This window comes from Hyla sarda, chromosome 2 (genome assembly GCF_029499605.1).
Source record: "Hyla sarda isolate aHylSar1 chromosome 2, aHylSar1.hap1, whole genome shotgun sequence".
NCBI classification, from domain to species: Eukaryota; Metazoa; Chordata; class Amphibia; order Anura; family Hylidae; genus Hyla; species Hyla sarda.
The window spans coordinates 308,278,848-308,295,503 of NC_079190.1; the positions used below are offsets into that span (position 1 = coordinate 308,278,848).

The 16,656-nt window shown below is 41.3% G+C and overlaps 1 protein-coding gene across 2 annotated transcripts in view; it reads left to right on the plus strand.

Moving 5' to 3' along the window:
• The window catches only part of LOC130356323 (bridge-like lipid transfer protein family member 3A), a 101,506-nt gene extending 85,145 nt beyond the window's left edge, over window positions 1–16,361 (plus strand). For both annotated transcript variants that reach the window (XM_056557660.1, XM_056557659.1), the window contains one exon: window positions 14,554–16,361. In XM_056557660.1, the coding sequence (XP_056413635.1) occupies window positions 14,554–14,594 (41 nt within the window). In that variant the 3' untranslated portion in view covers window positions 14,595–16,361. The remainder of the gene's footprint in view (window positions 1–14,553) is intronic.
• The last annotated feature ends 295 nt before the right edge of the window (window positions 16,362–16,656 follow it).

The following is a 16,656-nucleotide window of genomic DNA, read 5'->3' on the forward strand; positions in this document are numbered from 1 at the left end:
CAAGCCTGGATATGGTGCAGCCGCCATAGAAGTTTTTCCCTGGTGTCTGGAGTGAGGTTATTTTGTCTGAATAACCCAAACAGTCTATCAAAGTTGAGCTTTGATGCGTTGTAGGGCCCTGTAATGAAGAGTAGCTGGAAAAATAGCCTGAATGGAGGCTGTACAAACCTATGATACAAGCAAGTTTATTCAAGATTGATCGAATCTCCCTCCGGATAGTCTTTAACTTCTTGGATGGGAGACTCAGTAGAGCAGATTGTGTGTTGACCTTAAAGCCGACAAATTCCACTTCTCTTGTAAAGATATTGCGATTTCAATATGTGATTGTGATGTAATAAACAAATGGTAAAATCCCCCCTATTTAACCAAGGTCCAAGCCCATTTTCACCTTAAGGACCAAAGCATTTTTTGTGCATCTGACCACATTCATTTTAACCCCTTAAGGACCACGGGTTTCTCAGTTTTTGCACTTTAATTTTTTCCTCATCACTTTCTAAAAGTCATAACGCTTTCAATTTTGCTTATACTTAGACCTATATGGGGCTTATTTTTTGCACCACCAATTGTACTTTGTAATGACATCAATCAATTCACCACAACGCAGTTCACTTTTTGGTAAAAATGACGCCATATATTTATTTTGTAGGTCCATACGGTTACAATGATACCCAATTTTATATAATTTTTCTTTATTTTACTACTTCAAAATCCTAAATACCTGCACCAAAATTTGTATGTTTAAAGTTGTCCTATTCTAACCCCTATAACTTTTTTATTTTTCCGTATATGGGGAGGGCAAATTTTTTGCACTGTGATCTAAAATTTTTATCGGTACCAGGATTGTTTTGATCGGACTTTTTGATAACTTTTTCTAAATTATTTTAGGGTTTACAAAGTTACCAAGAATACGCAATTTTGGACTTTGGGATTTTTTTACGTGCACGCCATTGAACGTGCGGTTTAATTAACCTTACATTTTTATAGTTCGGACATTTACGCACGCGACAATAGCACCTTATGTTTATTTTTATTATGTTTATATATTTTTATGGAATTATTATGGAATTTGGGGGTGATTTAAACTTTTAATAAGGAAGGGGTTAATGTGTGTGTTCTTAAATTTTTTTTAAACTTTTTTTATTTATTTATTTATTTTTACACTTGTAGTCTCCTTAGGGAACTTTTAGGAGGACTCATTTGATTCCTCATACAGATCAATGTGGTTCGGTTCCATAGAATCACATTGATCTGTGTGCTCTGTGCTCGATTGATAAAGCCTGGTGCTGTCAAGCTTTATCATTCACAGCACAGCAGCAAGCACTACAGGAGAGGTAAGCCCTCCGGCTACTTCAGAAGTGGATTGATCCACCCCACTGGACCACCAGAGAGTAGTTAGATGCTGCCAGCTTTAACAGCGGTGATCTAAAGGGTTTCTAGCCGACCGTGGCGATTGCCGCATGTCGTACAGAATAGCATGCAATGTCAGGCTGCTGCTTCCAAGGCCGGCAGGATATTGTCATGTATAAAAAGAGGCATGGACTCGAGGGACAGGGACATAATACTCCCCCTTTATAAAGCATTGGTACGGCCTCACCTGGAATATTCTGTTCAGTTTTGGGCACCAGTCCATAAAATGGACACTGTGAAGCTGGAAAGGGTGCAGAGACGCGCGACTAAACTAATATGGGGCATTGAACATCTTAGCTATGAGGAGCAATTAAAGTAGTTACAATTGTTTAGTCTTGAGAAGAGACGTTTAAGGGGGGATATGATAAATGTATATAAGTATATTAATGGCCCATACAAAAAATATGGAGAAAAACTGTTACAGGTCAAACCCCCCCAAAGGACGAGGGGGAACTCCCTCCGTCTGGAGAAGAAAAGGTTTAGTCTCAAGGGGCGACACGCCTTCTTTACCATAAGAACTGTGAACTTATGGAACAGTCTACCTCAGGAACTGGTCACAGCAGGAAAAATTTACAGCTTTAAAACAGGGTAAGGGTGGGTTCACACTACGTTTTGACCACGGTTTTAGGTCCGGTTGTAAAAGCGCATACGGCGCAAAAATGAGCCGACCGGACCGAACGTTTCACTCCGGTCGGCTCATTGAAGTGAATGGCATACGGTCACATACGGGAGCGCGAGGTTTTAGCTCCCTCCTGCCGTATGCGCTCCCGTATGGGACAAAACGTAGTGTGAACCCACCCTTAGATACATTCCTGGAACAAAATAACATTAATGCTTATGAAGAAATATAAAATCCCATCCCTTCCACAATATCGCGCCACCGCCCTACCCTTCAATTCCCTGGTTGAACTTGATGGACGCATGTCTTTTTTCAACCGTACTATGTAATATTCCTATATTCTTATAGCCTTCTTCAGTTTTGTGAGCGTCAACTATTTTCAGTTTCAGATTTCTAAACAACTGCTTAGAAGAACCCATGGTGCTGATTGTTGGGGCAAGGTCAGATGAGTCTGGGCATTTAAAACCTTTAAAACCTTTGAGATTGACATCACCTGGTCTTCCCAGATGATGATTGAGAACAATCCATGACACTGGCAGGTCTCAGCTTTGCAAAGGGGGCAGTGCATGCTATAAATTCTGCAGGGTGCCCAAACTTTTGCAGACGCCATTTTGAAAGTGTAAATGATGGAAATAAAATCTAACTTTTGTTGCCATATTATAAGAATGTCTAATCTGTCATTTGATGCCTTTTGGAGATTTTTATGCACATTAATACAAATTTTTACCTGGGGTGCCCAAACTTTTGATCCCCACTGTACATGTGTAGTCATTGACCAGACGGTCTGGGACTTTGGTTTGTTCCGGAGTTATGTTTTGTTTTACCTGCAACCTGTGTAAATAAAGCAGGAGAGGTGCCAGACTTGTATGCTGAACGGTTGTCTGGCGAGTTATTGCGAGGAAATGTGCCCGTGGCAAGTGACTAGGACGATCCCAGAGCTAATTCCCCAGGAGGAATCCTTGCAAGTGCCAGAACAGCAAAAAAAAAAAAAAATGGTATACTATTTTGAAAACTACACCCATCAAGGAATGTAACAAAGGGTACGGTGAGCCTTAACACCGAACAGGTGTTTGATGACTTTTCGTTAAAAATTGATGTGTATATAAAAAAAAATGTTTTCACTAAAATGCTAATTTTCCCCAAATTTTAAATTTTTACAAGGGTAATAGGAGAAAATTCCCCCCAAAATTTCTTCTGGGTATGGAAATAACCCATATGTGGATGTTAAGTGCTCTGCGGGTGAACTACAATGCTCAGAAGAGAAGGGAGTGCCATTGAGCTTTTGGAGAGAGAATTTGGTTGGAATAGAAGTCGGGGGGCCATGTGCGTTTACAATGTCCCTGTGGTGCCAGAACAGTGGACCCCCTCCCACATGTGACCCCATTTTGGAAACTACACCGCTCACAGAATTTAAATAAAGTGCCAATATATACAAAATAAACTGTAATCCTGTAGGAAGTTATTAGCATGCTAACCGGACTAAAGAGAAGAGAACCACATGCAATGATGGCACAAATCAGTAGGCTCCCCAGCTACCCACCAGACCTCCGACGCGTTTCACCCAACGGGGCTTTGTCCAGGTGTAGGAGGTCTGCTGGGTAGCTGGGGAGCCTACTGATTTGTGCCATCATTGCATTTGGTTCTTTTCTCTTTAGTCCGGTTAGCATGCTAATAACTTCCTACTGCATTACAGTTTATTTTGTATATATTGGCACTTTATTTATGAGACCTGTATAAACGTTCACCTTTTTATTGAGGCGTTTTTTGCCCTTGTACATGTCTCATGTTTACATACTTATATACCTACCCTGTGACTTACCAGTCTTCATATGCTAGTGCACCCGGACAATTTCTTTACTGTCCCCCTGCTCCCTGGTTCCCACTTATGTTTGTCCACGCTGTGTTTGTTTTATGTATTTTTGGAACTATCCATAAATAAAATGTATTCAGTTTTACAAATGGTCCATCTTTAAGTGGGTTATTTGCCTTTTCGGTTCTATAGATCATTGGAACAGTGGGCTGTGCAAATTAAAAATGTTGTTTTTTCATTTTCACGGACCACTGTTCCAAAAATCTGTCAGACACCTGTGGGGTGTAAATGCTCACTGTATCCCTAATTACAATACTATGTGAGGGGTGTAGTTTCCAAAATGGGGTCAGATGTGTGTGTGTGTGTGGGGGGGGGGGGGGCTCCACTGTTCTGGCACCATGGGGGCTTTGTAAACACACATGGCCTTCAATTTTAGACACAATCTCTCTCCAAAAGCCCAATGGTGCTCCTTCTCTCCTGAGCATTGTTAGTTAGCCCGCAGAGCACTTTACATCCACATATGGGGTATTTCCATACTCCGAATTTTATTTATTTTTTCATTTTCACATCCAACTTTAATGAAAATTTGTCAAACACCTGTGGGGTGTTGAGGCTCACTATACCCCTTGTTACGTTCCGTGAGGGGTGTAGTTTCCAAAATGGGGTCACATATGGGTATTTATTTTGCGTTTATGTCAGAACACTGTACCGATCACCCACCCCTTTGCAAATCACCAATTTAGACCTCAAATGTACATGGTGCACTCTCACTTCTGCCCGCAGAGCAGTTTGCGTCCACATGTGGGACATTTCCGTACTCAGGAGATATTGTATGACAAATTTTGGTGGTCTTTTATTCCTTTTACCTCTTGTGAAAATGAAACATATGGGGCAACACCAGCATGTTATGGTAAAAAAAAAAAAAAATTTACGCTAACATGCTGGTGTAGACTCCAATTTTACCTTTTCATAAGAGGTTAAAGGAGAAAAATTCCCCAAAATTTGTAACGCAATTAGTCCCGAGTACCAAAATAATTTCTGTGTGTCTAGGACCTAGGTATCCTTAACAAATAGCATTTATATGTTGCTCACTTGCTTTGTCTTCTTGCCTTATGGAGGAGGCGTGCCCATCTCTCTCCCTCACTGTGGTGACTCCTCTTCTGTGAGTCTGGGAGCAGCCTGAAAATCACTGCACAGTAGTTTATATGCATACACTTTCTATCTGTTCCTAGTAAAGCTGGCTGCTAATCAACATAGCTGTCACTATGTGTGTCATTCAGCTTTTACAGACTCCTGAATGTCTGATCAGCTTCTTTGTCATTTAGGAGTTAGAGAAAGCTTTGGCTGTTTAGACATGCTAGGAGTTGTAGTTTTGTAACAGCTGGGGCTGAAGTGTTTTTAACACATTAACCACTTGTGACATAAATGTACGTCCTGGTGCGGTGGTATTTAACACACCAGGACGTACATTTAGGTCCTGTACATGACCGCGAGCATCGGAGTGATGCTCGCGTCATGCGCTGCAGTTCCCTGCTGCTGATAGCAGCCAGGGACCTGCCGGTAGTGGCCGACTTCTGCCATCGCATGGATGTTTGCCATTAACCCCTCAGATGCCGTGATCAATACAGAACACGACATCTGCGGACATCTATCCCAACCTCCTATCTCGATCTCATATCCCGTCCTCCTATCCCGTCCTCCTATCCCGTCCTCCTATCCCGTCCTCCTATCCCGTCCTCCTATCACAACCTCCTATCACATCCTGTCTCGACCTCAGGTCCCGCCCTCATGTCCCTTCCTCATGTCACGTCCTTATGTCCCATCCTCATATCCTTTCCTTATGTCCCATCCTCATATCCTGTCCTCAGGTGGGACTGATTTGTGATGAAGATATTGTAAGCTAAAAATAGAAGGGGACGTGGCTTTGTGGGACTGGGCGTGATTTGCAAGCCAGACCGATGCACAAAAAGGGTAGATAATAAAAGGGATGGGGCTTAAAATGTGGGCATGTCTTTTTGAGATGGGTTGTGACTTGCAAGCCAGACTGACACATTTACCAGGAGATGCAGAGCGGAGCTTGTGGAGTAAGGTACTAGAAGTCCCATATACTTGCATGGGACCTGAAACAAAAACCCATCTTTTATAGAAGGATGTACATAAGGGTTAATTTAACTATCATATCTTTTTATTTGACATATAAGTAATATGTGTACCAGGTATTATCGAAATATCTCCAGCCATTTGGAAGTTATGCAGTAACATATATTTCCCATAGACTTGTATGGGACTTTAAACAAAAACCCAGACCCTGGCAAATAGGGGTGAGTAAGGGTTAAATCACCTATCCTATGTTTGTTGTTGACATATAAGTAACATGTGTGCCAAGTTTCATGTTAATATCTTTAGCCGTTTGGACGTGATGCTGGAACATTGAGTTTTATACATATATATATATATATATATATATATATATATATATATATATATATATAGATTATCCCGTACGGTGAACGGGGTGAATGTAAAAAAAAAAGTCCAAAATTGCTGCTTTTTTATAACATTTTATAAAAGAAAAAAATAATTATAATTGATAAATAATGTATTAAAAGTTTTATATATGCAAATTTGGTAACAAAAAAAAGTACAGATCACGACGCAAAAAATTACCCTTCATACTGCTGCTTATACGGAAAAATGAAAAAGTTATAGGTCAGCAAAATAAAGGGATTTAAAACGTACTAACTTGGTTAAAAAGTTTGCGATTTTTTTTAAAGAGGTACAATAGTAGAAAAGTATGTCATCATAGGTATCATTTTAATCGTATTGACCCACAGAATAAAGAAAACATGTCCATTTTACTGTAAAGTGTACAGCATGAAAAGAAAACATTCCAAAATTAGCAAAATTGCGGATTTTCTTATCAATTTCCCCACACAAATAGTATTTTTTGGGTTGCGCCATACATTTCATGGTAAAATAAGTGATGTCATTACAAAGGACAACTGGTTGCACAAATAACAAGCCCTAATACTAGTCTCTGAATGAAAATATAAAAGTTATGATTTTTAGAAGGCGAGGAGGAAAAAACTAATTGGGCTGAGTCCTTAAGGGGTTAAAGCATCGTGTTAGGGGAGTGTTGCCTTTAGCTGTTGCAAAACTACAATTTCCAGCATGCCCACACATTCTTTGTAGTATTGCACGAGCTGAAGGCACACAGCTGGAGAATAAACAGCTCTAACAGAGTTTTACAACGATTCTACCCCCAGCTGTTGCAAAACTACAACTCCAATCATGTAGTGGTGCAATGGTGATCTCCTATACTGGATACCAACACACTTTATGGCCGGTACTCAGTACAGTGGTCCCTCAAGTTACAATATTAATTGGTTCCCGGAGGACCATTGTATGTTGAAACTATTGTATGTTGAGGCCATAACTCTAAGGAAACCTGGTAATTGGTTCTGAAGCCCCACAATGTCATCCAAAAATAGGAAAAAGTGAGGATTAAAGAAAAATAAGTAGATAACTAATACAGATAAAGCAAGTCCTTGCATATAAAAGTAAGAAAGATCTGCTGGGAGCTGTAATCACTGTCTATGTAGAGGAAAGGAGCTTCTTCAGGGTCCTGTACAGTACACACAGTGTCCTAAAAAACGAACTTGGAGCCGCCCTTACTTGGTGTCCAAAGGAGCAGCTAACCCTGGCACAGGTAAAGAGCAGTACAGAACATGTAATACCTCCCTGTACTGTAGGGAGGCGCTACCAGACAGGGATTCAGTGCATGCACTTCAGTAATACAGGTGTTTTACCAGTGAATGCTATTCTCATAGGTCGGTTCTTCCGGCCATGGACATGTTTTGCAGATCTGGACTGTCCGTAGCATTGTATGTTGAATCTGGTTTCAAGTTACAATGGTCTAGAAAAGACCACTGTATGTTAAAACTATTGTATGTTGAGGCCATTGTAAGTTGAGGGATCACAGTGTTCTGTAAAATACAGAGTAGTTTGGCGGCTATTTTCATTTTTTATTTTTTGGTAAAATTTTCATTTTTTTTAAAATAAATTTTATATTTAAATAATCATCTTATCAGTAGTATAGTCCGCACACTCTCTGTTGCTTTGCGGTGCAGCGCAGCCGCTTTGGAGGAAGCACAGAGTAAGTGACTTCACTTAAAGGGGTGTAAAACTATTTTTTTTTTAAGTCTGGTGCCAGAAAGTTAAACAGATTAATCATTCCAGTACTGTTCAGCTGCTGTATGCTCCGGTGGAAGTTCTTTTCTTTTTGAATTTCTTTTCTGTCTGACCACAGTGCTCTCTGCTGACATCTCTGTCCATGTCAACAGCAGTTTAGAGCAGGAGAGGTTTGGGATTTGCTCCTGCTCTGGTCATGGACAGAGGTAAATTAAACATTTTTTTTTTTTAACATAGAAGTAATTTACAAATCTATTTAACTTTCTGGCACCAGTTGAAAACATTTTGTTTTCTGCTGGAGTACCCCTTTAAGGAACCGTAAGGGTAGGGGGTTTCGTTTTCCCCCCCTTCTAATAGCCATACTGCTTTCAATTTCCCCTCTACAGACTATCAATTGTACTTTTTAATGAAATCACTCATTTTACCACCCAAAAAATCTGCAGAGAAACATAAAAATATAGTTTTGGGGAGGAATAGGGGGAAAAAAAGCATTTTAGCAATTTGTTTGGGGGGGGGGGGGGGGTTGGGCAAGGGTGTTGGTAGGTTCTATGCAGTGCACTTTTCGATTACAGTGACATTATCTTTATTCTTCTGTTTTCATTTACTACCTAAAAATTGTTTTCTGAAAAGGATTAACATTGTCCTTCTGACCCTATAACTTGTATTTTTCCGTATATGGGGCTGTATGAGGACGGTGCAATTTCATTAATATTATATTTTAATAGTTCGGACATTTACGCATGCTGCAGTACAATTATGTATGTTTGCTTTAATGCTGGGCGGTATGACCAAAAATGTATATAACAGTATTTTTCTAAATTATGGCAGTTTCACAGTATTTTAACGTTTTGTTTTTTTTCACTCATCCCCCAACCCCCCAAATCCCCAAATGAGTTATCAGCCACATATATGACCTGTGGGCGCTGCTCTGCACTGAATCACTTAATGAGTTATCAGCCGCAGCACTCTGTCCCCACATTGGGGAACTAATCATATCTTACCTGCAGGCGCTGCTCTGCTTCTCCTCCTGTGAGCCGTGGGTGCAGGCCTTCTGTTATGATCAGAGAACGGAAGCTGTCACCTCCCCCTGCAAGCGCTGAAAGCCAGTGAGCCACTGAATGAATCAGCCGCACCGCGTTGTCCTTACATCGGGGAACTAATCATATTTTACCCACAGGTGCTACGCTGCTTCTAGCCGCGGTACTGCACATCCTCCCCACATCGGGAAATTAATGATTTGTGAGCCGCAAGCGCAGGGCTTCTGTTCTAATCAGAAGGGACAGGGATCAGAAGCTCTACGCCCGCGGCTCACAAATCATTAATTTCCCGATGTGGGGAGGATGTGCAGTGCCGCGAATAGAAGCAGAGTAGCACCTGCGGGTAACATATGATTAGTTCCCTGATGTAAGGACAACGCGCTGCGGCTGATTCATTCAGTGGATGGGAGGAGAAGCAGAGCAGCACCCGCGGGTCATATATATGATTAGTTCCCTAATGTGGGGACAGACAGCGTGCTGCGGCTGATAATTAATTCGGGGGGGGGGGGGGGGGACCGGACTGGTATATGAAAAATTGAAAAATCGATTTAGAAAATTGATAAGAAAAAACACACTGGTATTCGGTATGAGCCGGTATACCGCCCAGTACTAGTTTGTTTACATAATTTTATTTTAAAAATGAGAAAAAGGGGAGTGATTGAAACTGTTATTACGGGAGGGACTTATTAACATTTATTACATTTTCTTCTTATTTTTATTTTTGGACAATTTTTTAGTCTTCATAGGGCAGTGTTTTCCAAACAGTGTGTCTCCAATTGTTGCATAACTACAACTGCAGCATGCCATGCCTTTGGCTATCCGGGCATGCTGGGAGTTGAAGTTTTGCAATAGCTGGAGGCACACTGTTTGGAAAACACTGCCATAGGGACTACTACTTGCAGTCTTGTGATTGCAGATAGGAGCCTATAGCACAGCACTGATCGGTGTTTTCGGCACTCCATTACTACAGCCTTCTGAGGCTCCACCTGTCCTCCCAGCTGATCAGAAACCAGCGGGTGGCCTGCGGGTGTCCCGATCAGCTCAGCTGAGCAATTGGCACTTATTTTCGGTATTTTAGATGCAACTTTGATTGCAGTGTCTTAAGGGTTAATGACAGACATCATCCTGATCGGTAATGTCCGGCTTAGCTACTATGAGCTCGCTTCATGGACCCGCTGCACATCTGCGCTGTATACATACGACAGCCAGTCGTGTAATGGTTTAAACCTCGTCCAAAAGCTAGGCCCTGCTGGGAGGAGAAACAGGGGGCCACAAAATGGAAGGGCCCATAGTGCGCTGCACGGGAACCGAGGCTACAGGCTCGCCGTCCCATATTTCACCTGAATGTCGTCTTCTGCGTGGCTCGGCTCCTCAATTGTGTTAGATAATCGCAACATTTTGCAAAGGGCTATATCGCAATTATTGCAATTCAGTTGCGATATATTTTGCAGCTCTATTGCTGTAGATTGGCCAAATGTTAGGCTGATAAACTGCCATTTTTGCTTGTCCTCTTACAGATATGGTTGGGAAGCAGGATGCATAGGCACTGTGAGATAGTTGTCTTCGAGGTCTATTTTGACCAGCCAGTCTCCTTGCATGAAAAAGTTTCTTTATATATAAATGAATGCCCTCCATCTTAAAATGTTGATATTTGACATAATTGTTGAGGGTTTTTAAATTTATGACTGTCGTGTAGCTTCCGTCCTTTTTTTTTTTTTTTTTTCACACAGTAGTAGGTTTCTTAGAAAACCTGGAGATTGGAGCGGAACTGAAATAATTGCGCCTTTGGAACATTTAGTGGACAAATTCTATCTCATATGGTATTCAGGATCCTCTAAATGCCAAACTGCTCTCTTGGCCCAACCACGGAGGACACTAACATCCTACTGGATTCCCAGAAGAGAGAGCCTTTTCAGACAGACCTAGGATTTTGGTGATCGGCCTAGAAGATCCAAAAATCTGTCTTGACAGAATCTGAAGGATCTCTCTACCCTTTTTTTCGAGTTCTTCACAGATTTAATCAAATACGTTACTTAAGTAGGGTTAAATTATGAGGTGCAAGCCGCTTTATTGGGCAAGGTAGGTCTGGGACATTCAGCTTTTAACTTATTACAGTCTGCTTTGTCTAAGGATTTTCTGATCCAAAGACTCAAATACTCAAGAGGATGAGGGACCCATTCAGGACAACGAGGGTGTTTTATGTCTTCTAGATCGAAATATGGTTCCCCAATACTGTCTAATATAACAGTGTGAGAGTTCTCACAACATTATGGCCTATTATCAGTCTCATTAGAGATGTCCTCCCCCCAAGTCCGCCTCCAAGTCTGAGGGTTCAGAGTCATCAGCAGATGATTGGCTGGAAGAAGTTTCAAAATAATCTGGCTTAACTCTGCTAGAGGCTTTCATTGCCTGATGTAGTTACTTCCTCACGGGCGGAGGGTCTAGGGTATGATTTGGAGACACCATGAGAAGAGCTGCCTTTGGATTGCAAGCCATTAATTTAACCTTATTCTCTCTGTTTAACCCCTTAATAACCAAGGACGTATATTTACGTCCTTGGCCGACTCCCGCGATATAACGCAGGGTCAAGCGGTGACCCCGTGTCATATCGGGTCAGTCACGGCAAGTAACTCATGCTGGGACCTGGGGCTAATAGCGCAGCAGCGATCGTGGTGCCGCGCGCTATTAACCCTTTAGACACGGCGTTCAAAACAAAAGTAAAAGCTTCCCGGCTGCTCAGTGGGGCTGATCGGGACCACCGAAGTGAAAATGCGGTGTCCCGATCACCTAGGACTTGAGCGGAGGTCTTCTTACCTTCCTCCGTCACGTCCATTCGTCGATTGATTGTTCCAAGCCTGAGATGCAGGCTTGAGCAATCGACCGCCGATAACACTGATCAATGCAAAGCTATGGCTTTGCAGTGATCAGTGTATAAGATCAGTGTGTGCAGTGTTATAGCCCCCTATGGGAGCTATAACACTACAAAAAAAAAAGTGTAAAAAAAAGTTCATAAATGTGATTTAACCTTTTCCCTAATAAAAGACCAAATCACCCCCCTTTTCCCATAAAAAAAATGTAAATAAAAATAAATATAAACATATGTGGTTTTGTTGTGTGCGTAAATGTCTGAACTATAAAAATATATCATTAATTAAAGCTCACGGTCAATGGCGTACGCGCAAAAAAATTCCAAAGTCCAAAATAATGTATTTTTGGTCACTTTTTATATCACGAAAAAATGAATAAAAAGCGATCAAAAAGTCAGATCAATGCAAAAATTGTACCGCTAAAAACTTCAGATCACAGCGCAAAAAATCAGCCCTCATACTGCCCCATATGCGGTTAAATAAAAAAAGTTATAGGGGTCAGAAGATGACAATTTTAAAGGTATATATTTTCCTGCATAGTTATGATTTTTTCCAGAAGTACGACAAAATCAAACCTATATAAGTAGGGTATCATTTTAATCATATGGACTTACAGAATAAAGATAAGGTGTCATTTTTACCAAAAAATGTACTGCGTAGAAACGGAAGTCCCCACAAGTTACCAAATGGCATTTTTTGTTCAATTTCATTGTACAATGATTTTTTTCCCCGTTTCGCCACCGATTTTTGGGTAAAATTACTGATGTCATTGTAACGTAGAATTGGTGTGGCAAAAGCCATCATATGGATTTTTAAGTGAAAAATTGAAAGGGTTATGATTTTTAAAAGGTGAGGAGGAAAAAACGAAAGTGCAGAGACTGAAAAACCCATGGTCCTTAAGGGGTTAAAGAATTTTCCTATACTTGGGTAAAAAGGGATTTGGTAGTACAAAAACTCCTCTTATGAGTGGCTTTTCCAGATTTTAGAAGCTCTTGGCCATTTGACATGTGACCAAAATAGTTTTGACATGATATTGGGGACCCACTGAGGGGATTTCATAGGGGTGACTTGTGATATTGCCAACGCCACAGATTTTGCTATTGAGTTCTGCATGGATGACATAGCTTTACGTATGGCGGATTGTACCGACCTATTTACAGAGAGGTCAACCATGTTTTGGATATGACTTTAATCCATGTAGTCACCAATTTGGCCTCAGAGAGGTCTTTTCTGTTAGGCTCCTCTATGGCCATATTATCAGATAATATATACCGTATATACTCGAGTATAAGCCAACCCGAGTATAAGCCGAGACCCCTAATTTCAACCCAAAATCCCAGGAAACGTTATTGACTCGAGTATAAGCCTAGGGTGGGAAATACATCATCCCCCCCTGTCATCATCCAGACCCGTCATTAACATCCTCATCATCATCACCGCCTATCATCATCCAGACCCTCATCATCATCACCTGTCATCATCCCCTTGTCATCATCCCACACATCCCCCCTTCATCATCCCCACCCCCCTTCATCATCCCACACCCCCCCCTTCATCATCCTCTTGTCATCATCCCACACCCCCCCTTCATCATCCTCTTGTCATCATCCGCCCTCAGTGGTCTTCAACCTGCGGACCTCCAGAGGTTTCAAAACTACAACTCCCAGCAAGCCCGGGCAGCCATCGGCTGTCCGGGCTTGCTGGGAGTTGTAGTTTTGAAACCTCCGGAGGTCCGCAGGTTGAAGACCACTGCGGCCTTCGACATCATCCAGCCCCCTCTCACCCCCCTTTAGTTCTGTACAGTACTCACCTCCGCTCGGCGCTGGTCCGGTGCTGCAGGACTGTCCGTAGAGGAGGTGGTCCGGTGGGATAGTGGTTCCGGGCTGCTATCTTCACTGGGGGCGCCTCTTCTCCGCGCTGCGGGCCTGAAATAGAGGCGTTGCCTTGACAATGACGCAGAAGTACGTTGGCAATGAACGTACCTCTGTGTCGTTGTCAAGGCAACGTGACTATTCTGGGGCCGGGCCCGAAGCGCTTAGAAGAGGCCTCCCCGGTGAAGATAGCAGCCCGGAACCACTATCCCACCGGACCACCTCCTCTCCGGACAGTCCTGCAGCACCGGACCAGCGCCGAGCGGAGGTGAATGCTGTACAGAACTAAAGGGGGGTGAGAGGGGGCTGGATGATGTCGAAGGCCGCAGTGGTCTTCAACCTGCGGACCTCCGGAGGTTTCAAAACTACAACTCCCAGCAAGCCCGGACAGCCGATGGCTGCCCGTGCTTGCTGGGAGTATTAGTTTTGAAACCTCTGGAGGTCCGCAGGTTGAAGACCACTGCGGGTGGAGAGTTCACTCGAGTATAAGCCGAGGTGGGTGTTTTCAGCACGAAAAATCGTGCTAAAAAACTCGGCTTATACTCGAGTATATACGGTGTGTGTATATATATATATATATATATATATATATATATAATATTGGCAATGAAAATATTTGGTGTGGTACAAATATCATATACTTGACACAGGATACTTTCTCAAGCCACTGTATGTCAATAATAATGTCTATATTATTAAGTTAAAGAAAATAACCAAATCACCCAGACTGATGTGTTTTGTTTTTATATAGGAGCTTCAGCGAGAACTGTTAGCAGCACGTGCAAAGCTTGAACAACAGCAAAACCAAGAGAATCGGCTCTTAGCGGAAATTAGGAGATACAACCCCCAGTTCCGTCTTTGACTGCTTAGTTTCCATTATCTCATGTCCTCTACAGAACTAGTCTACTTACACTATAATGTCCCAGATAGTGAAAATTGTCTACATTAACAAGATTCTATTTGTTTTGCTATAGAAAAAAAGAAAACTGTTAAACGATTTATTAACCCTTTCTTGTGAAACAACCAAATGCTTCTGATTCATACAGAACATAGGGGAAATTTAACAAAACTTGTACAGAGAAAAAGACCAGTTGCCCATAGCAACCAATCAGCTTGCTTATCAACTTTTCTTCATAGCATATTCATAACATAGTCTTTGAAAACAGTGGTGACTGTAATAATCTTTTGCCATGCAAGTAATGTCACTTTTAAAATGTAAATAGAAAACAGGAGAATTGTGTTTCATCAGAGATCATCATTTTTTACATCTTTAAATATTTAAAGACTGTAAACCTATGAATATAAGCTGCTCTAACTCAGAATGAATAAGACATTGACATCATAATTATTAAGGTTGTTGTTTCCAATGTTTACACAGTGGTATGCATACCAAACTCTTGTATAAATTGAAGGGATTTTCCCATCTGCCTTTTTCAGGTCTTCACAGAGCTGAACCTCCTCTTTTGAGCAAGAAGCGCTACTGCTCTGCGATTGACACTTCAGACACACTGGATGTGTGCACGCTACTAGCACTTTGCATGACTCACTGACACGGTACAGCTTGCATGCAAGCAAAAGAGATTGTGTGTCTATAGTGTCAGTGATTGTTACATAAAGATAAGGTTCTCAGCAGAAGCTCTGTGCAGAGAGAGTTTGTGATGTCAGCAACAGCCTGTCTACCTTCCAGCGTAAAGAGAGGTGGTCTGTAGCCTAGACAACCAGCAGTAAACAAGAGGCAGAGCTGTATTATAAAAAGGAGGCAAGCTTTAAAATTTAAAATATAATTTACAAAATGTTATAGCTTTACATGTTCTACAATGTAAAGACTGATTTTGGAGATGGGATTATCCCTTCAATTATACATACAGTTTACATTAAGTTTTTATACAAATAAAATTAGTCTAGAAGCCACAGCACTTACAATTACTATGCATTCAATGCAGGTTGCTGTGTATATAGTGTTCCAGTATTCTAAAATATGCATAGGAAAACCACATACAGTTGTGCTCAGAAATTTGCATTCCCTTGGATATCTACCATTTTTTAAGAGAATATAAGGGAGCAGAGAAAAACACATTTCTTTTATCTCTTATTCATGTTCGACTGTAGGTTATAACAGAATGCCACTATTATACAAAAATTGTAACAAATTAAAAATGGCCTGTTGAAAAGTCTGCATACTCTGTGTATATCTTCCTTTGGCATTAATGACAGAGTGCAGCCTTTTATAATAGCTGTTATAAGGCCTCAAGTGGTACAGCTACCCATTCGTCTTGGCAAAATGCCTCCAGGTCATGCAAAGTCTTTGGTAGTCTTGTATAAATGTGCGGTTTGAGATCTTCCCTGAGTGGCTCAATGATCATGAGGCGTGATGGTCACTTTAGAACCTTTACCATTTTCTGCTGTTACCACTACAGGGTCAACTTGGCCTTGTGCTTAGGGTTATTGTTGCGCTGGAAAGCTTTCATACGGAATGCAAATTGTCTGCCAGTATTTTTTTATTAAAAGGAAAACTGAGGCTCAGGATCTTGAATACTGGATAGACATTTATTAATTGTTTAAAATATGTAATGTGCTCCGTGACGCACAGGGCCCTTGTGGGTCAGCGGGGACACAAAATACAACTTTAATAAATTATAAAATTACATAGCATAGAATACATTATAATATAAAAATATGTAATAAAATACAATCAATATAAAAGCCACACGTCTGTGGATATTCCAGCCTGTAAGAATAAAATAGTGGTGCACGTGTCTTTTGAATAGAAACGAATATGTAAAGTGCAGAATTGTACTGTTCAATGCACTGTTTGTAGAATGAGTGGTATCCGTTGGCAATAATGTAACAATTA